General features: G+C 33.0%; 1 protein-coding gene across 1 annotated transcript in view; it reads left to right on the plus strand.

Moving 5' to 3' along the window:
* POF1B (POF1B actin binding protein) overlaps positions 1-5,044 on the plus strand; it is a 113,668-nt gene extending 108,624 nt beyond the window's left edge. The window contains 1 exon segment of the mRNA XM_033233305.1: positions 2,978-5,044. Coding sequence (XP_033089196.1) covers positions 2,978-2,983 — 6 coding nt within the window. The 3' untranslated portion in view covers positions 2,984-5,044.
* Positions 5,045-6,000: the final 956 nt, after the last annotated feature.

Raw genomic sequence — 6,000 nt, forward strand, 5'->3', positions numbered from 1 at the left:
CTGCCTCAGCCTCCCAAGTAGCTGGGACTACAGGCGCCCGCCACCTCGCCCGGCTAGTTTTTTGTATTTTTTTAGTAGAGACGGGGTTTCACTGTGTTAGCCAGGATGGTCTCGATCTCCTGACCTCGTGATCCGCCCATCTCGGCCTCCCAAAGTGCTGGGATTTACAGGCGTGAGCCACCGCGCCTGACTGATTATATATGTACAGCTGTTTAAAACTGATGTAAAAAATCAAATGAACTAAAAACTTTTGAGTATTTTTTTCTCTTGGAATTTTCTGTTTCCATTATTGATATATAGTGGGAATTAAGAAATTTTGGAAAGATTCATACATGGGGCAATATAATTGATTATTTAAGCTATCATATAAATATAATTTTTGCCCCACAAAAGGAAGATTAACATTAGTGATATACTAATTGTATTTATTTTCTTGCCTAGCTCAGTAGTTATTGAATGGTTCCATTCAAATTTTCCAAAAAAGTTTCCCTTTTTCTAAAGCAGGTAGCAAATGTCATAGACAATTATGAAGGCTACTGGAAAATGGAGAAGAGGCATGTTTCAATAGAATTGTCTTGCAATCTTGCATGTGGTACTTATTCCTGTGGATTTTACATATATATATATATACACACACACACACACACACACAATGTATATACGTGTGTGTATATATATGTGTGTGTGTGTGTGTGTGTATTAATTAGGATTTACAAAGAAGAGATGCTTCTAGCTTCCTCACTAGATTGTAACATCCTCCAGCTTTAAATCCCACAGTTATAGTGAGGCTGCTGAAGAATACTTTAAACATCATATACTCCAATATTTACTCTACCTTCTACAACATCCTCCAAAATGGCCAGGTGACATGGACCTTAGCATCTTTTAAGTGGTCCAATCCATTGCTAAGGGGACTGATTATTGAAACCTTCTTATAAAGGAATGAGAGCTACTTCCCTAAAACTTTCACATATTGCTCTATTAAGTTTTAAAGTAATTATCATCAAACAGGGGGTATATAGTTGTCCTTCAATATCCATGAGAGATTGGTTCCAGGATCCCCTGCAGATATCAAAATCTGTACATGCTCAAGCCCCTTATACAAAATGGCATAATATTTGCATATAACCTATGCACATCTTACTATATACTTTAAGTCATTTCTAGCTTATGATACCTAATTCAATGTAAATTCTAAGTACGTGTTATACTGTATTGTTTAGGCAGTAATAACAGTAAAAAAAGTCTGTACATGTTCATTACAGAAGTGATATTTTTCCTGAATATTTTCAACCCATCATTGGTGGAGAACCCATGGATACCAAGGGCCAACTATATATTCCCTAGCACAGTTGCTCTCTGCAGCAGCAATTTTGTACCTTAGGGGACATTTAACAATGTCTAGAGACATTTTTGGTTTTCACAACCAGAGGGGTGGGTATTATTGGCATCTAGTGGTTAGAGAACTAGGATGCTGCTGAACATAATACAGTGTGAAGGACAGTCTCCCACAACAAAGAATTGTCCAGCCCCTAGTAAATAGTGTTGAGGTTGAAAAACTGCTAACAGAATGTTCTTGGGTTTTTTTCCTAATTATATACTCCTACACTGGTTCAAGAGATTCTAATAGTAAGCCACTGGTAGGGATCATAGGAATGTGTGATATCCTTCTGGTGAAATGAACAGAGAAAAGTTTGAGGATTCTAGTTCTCAAATCATACCGATCTGACTTAAAATATTGTGAAAATGACAGCCTTTGACTTCTTATGACAAATTATCTACCTGTCAAACTACTGAGGTACTAAAAGTAGGCAAAACTAAATCTATGGCTATTAAATAAAGAAATGGTTACCCTTGTGGGGTGGATACTGATTAAAAGGAAGCATAAGGAAGGATTCAGGGTCTTAATAATGTTCTGTTTCTTTATCTGGGAGATGGTTGCGTATGCATGTTCAGTTTGGGAAAATTCATTTATTTGAATACTTATGTCAATTTTTTCTATATGTTTATTATACTTCAATAAAAGCCGTAAAATGCTTAAGTATACCATGGTGAGCAATAGACAAATATACAAATATCAATCAAGTATTCTGCAGAACCTTTTGAAAAATATTTAAAAATTACACTTCAGATGTATAGTTAATAAAATTAAACAACTATTAAATAACTTTTAGAAACATCTTTTGGTTGAATAAGCTCAAATATTTAAGTCAACAAAAAAAAATCCAAAAAGTTTCTTTAGTGCTGAAGACCTTCTTTAACTACAATCCAGCCATCAATCTTTTAAGTATGGTTGTTATCATCAATGAAAGCAACCAATGTTTAGTAATCCCAAAGTAAAAATAACCGCATTTAAACTCTGAAATGTTGTTTTTGTCAGGTCATTAATTAGCTGAAAATTACTTACTACTAATTATCAACCCACAGAATTTAAAATTTGCCAAAGATAATTTGATGCTGAAAGTTAAGACTGAGAAGCAATTGCTGCTACTAACCCTAACCACATGTGTCCCAGAGGTGGCAATATGAAGACCTGCCAAATAAAGGGTCTACAGAACAGTAGCCGCTACTCCTCTCTCCAGTAAAAATGTGCAGCAGTAAAAATCAAAATTGATATTTGAAGAATCTATAGATACTGATAGCAAGGTCAGAATATATTTAAATGCATTCACAGATGAAAATCCATATTTACTAAGAGACAATTGGACATATTTAAACTCTAAATAATACTAAGAAGGAAATCAACTTAATTCTCCTTCACTCTTAAAGTCATTTGAAACATACCATGACTAAAGGAAGAAAGACAAATCATTGTATCATTGAAAATATGTATAAAACAGTGCCACAAAAGTGCAATGCATGTCCTTTTGTTTTATACATACCAATTTAAATAATTTTCCATAACTTTGCATACAGTAACATTGACTTTAATTATGAACCAGTTGTAAGATAACCTTTTTTTTTTTTTCTTTTCTAGCCGTGAATGGATCCACTTCAAAGTATTACAACTCAAAGGCGTTTTTGTTTTGTGTGTGTGTGTGTGTCTGCATTAGTACTTTGTTATTTTTCCATCACTAAAGGCCAATCAGAATTTGGAACCATGCTGCTAACCCAAGAAATCTAATGGAATGAATTAGTTCTGTAGATGACAGTTTCTTCAGCCATTTGTGAGACCTAAATCTTTTCTGTAACACTCATGTATTCAGTATAATAACATACTAACTGAAAGAGGGACCTGCTTGCTTAAAGTTTGATTGCAGACACCGTAGAACATAGCTCATTATTTTTCAGATAGGGTGCCTCCTAGATATTGAACTAATTTGTTGAGGTAGAGATTTTACAAGTTATGCCATTAGAAGATTTTCTCTGATATTATATGTGCAGTTCAGTCACAAGATGAAATCACGGGGTTTTTTTTTAAACAAAAAAAGATAAAATACAGTTGAAGCAAAAAATAATAGCTAGTATATAATATCTGTCTACAGTCCATATTTGCTTTTCACACTAGGCCTTATGACTAAAAGATATGCTTTATTCACACTATTTTCACCTGTTGGAGAGATAGCTAAGTCAAAGGTGATGATTAATTTCATTTAGTAGGGAAGTGGAATAATATCTTTTGAAATAACTAAGTCCACTAAATTATACAGTATGCTATTCTGGTTCTAAGTGCATATTAGTCCCTTGGCAAATCTGTTCTTTTAAAGCATACCTTCCCCAAATGAGCCTACCTACTTCTTAAAAAACATATAACACAATATGGTAGTAGTAGGTGGAAGGAAGGTAAGTTTTTTCATAGTGGTATGCAAACGTATCATTGAAATATTACATAGATATCAAGACTTGGGGAATAAAAATAGCAACAGCAAATACTTGATAGATTTATCCTACTTGGGAGAAATATTTTGTAGCAGAGTACTTAGTATGCTTAGAAGTTGATTTAGCAATTGGGCTTTAATGACCTTACAAAGTGAACATAAGTGAACACAAGTATTTTTTTCAATGCAAGATGAGTATGAAAACTTTAAATTTCAACCCATCTGGCTAAAGTTAAGACTTAGCAAAAATTAAAATGTTGCCTTTGTCCAAGTATAGATTAAGGCAACAAACATATTTGGGTATATAATTTGAAGTTTTGAACTGAAATATCTTTGCAAGTATCCACATAAAATTCCGCAATGCCTTATAATTATATTATAATAATTATGCATTATACTAAGAAACCATTAAGAACAGTTGAGGCACTACACTAAATCAAACCATAAATGAGGAAAAAACTTTTAATGTTCTTTTCTAGAAGTATTCAAATAGGTCTTGATATGAAGCTAAAAGCCTCATTTATATTATCTTAATATTTTGGATAAAATGTTAAGCTCCATAACATGAATTGATACAATTCCAGTTTTATCAATATTTTGCGATAGAAAAATGTTAATATTCTTCATGAGCTATACAGTCCTTACATTTTTTTTCCCTTGGTGTAGGAATAACAGAGGAGTTTCTCCTCTGCCAACAATTCATATATGTAACTGTAAAAAAAGTGTTCTATGTTATGCACACATTACAAATAATATAAGGGGAAGTTTTATTAGCTTAATAGGAAACTGTTATTATTAAGGTTTAAAAATGAGAACAGGTGTGAGTTTTCCAAAATACTTAAAAAAAAAACAGTGTCCAAAATTCGGGGGCAGTTAAGGAGTCATGGATGGAACTAGAGGTCACTATGTTAAGTGACATAAGCCAGAAACAGAAAGACAAATATTGCATGTTCTCAATATTTGTGGGATCTAAAAGTCAAAACAATTGAACTCATGGATATAGAGAGTAGAAGGATAGTTACCAGAAGCTGGGAAAAGGGGTGTGCGAGGGGAACTGGGGATGCTTAATGTGTACAAAAACTATATAGTTAGAAAGCATGAATAAGACCTAGTATTTGATAGCACAACAGGGTGAGTATAGTCAATAATAGCTTAATTGTACATTTTAAAATAACTAATTGGATTGTTTGTAACACAAATAAATACTTAAGTGGATGGATACTCAATTCTCCAGGATGTGATTATTTTACATTGCATGCCTGTATCGAAATATCTCGTACCTCATAAATATGTACACCTATTATATATCCACAAAGATTTTAAAAAGTAAGAAGTCAGCACTTTATTGGCTCACTTGATCCATGGATAGTGAATTAGGGTCATAACAATGTCCTTATCATACCTAACAGTTTTTTAAATTGTAATACAAAATGTGATGATATAAAGAGCTGTTCTATATATTTAAATGACTACTTAAATATATATCTTTTCCAATTTGTGATTAAGATCAATAGAGGTAGTAGTGATAAATTTCCCTCTCATAAGTTTCACACTGCTTATCTCTGAAAACTTCAAAGTTGTCAGGTGAGGAGTGCCTATTTACCTAATTTCTATTCCAGTATGTTTTCACTTTAGATTTGTCACATAAAATGGAGACTGCACAATGACATGCAAAGTAATCTGTTTATGTGTCTAAATAAAATATGTGAAGTATTTACGTGGTTTGTGTGAAAGTCCAAGTAGGAAATATGCAGAAGGATTTTTAGTTTAGCTGTATATTTTTGTCAGGAAATTATCATCATGTGAATGTTTATGTTGGAGCTAACAAGCATCACTCTCATTAAAAACAAAAGCAGAAAACTTCCTTATGTGGACTACTTTAACATAGTTCAACCTCCAGTTGAAGCAAGTTTCTTCTTTAAATTAGAATTTCTTTGCTTTCAAACTGATTTCTAAGTTCCATAACTCACTTGTTCCATAAAGCATTCTTCCCATCCTTGTAATGGTGCTTTTGCTGCCTTACTCCTTCTTAACATAAAGGAACAAAATAAAACTTTAAAAAACTTTCCATCTCACCGCCCAATTTAGATCACCTTAACAAAAAGCCATCATCACACCTTTCCCATTATTGCAATGTACAAAGATGACATGTTTCTTTTGAAAATATTAATTCTTTTGAAAG

Source organism: Trachypithecus francoisi, unplaced genomic scaffold (genome assembly GCF_009764315.1).
Source record: "Trachypithecus francoisi isolate TF-2019V2 unplaced genomic scaffold, Tfra_2.0 Contig01451, whole genome shotgun sequence".
Classification (NCBI taxonomy): Eukaryota; Metazoa; Chordata; class Mammalia; order Primates; family Cercopithecidae; genus Trachypithecus; species Trachypithecus francoisi.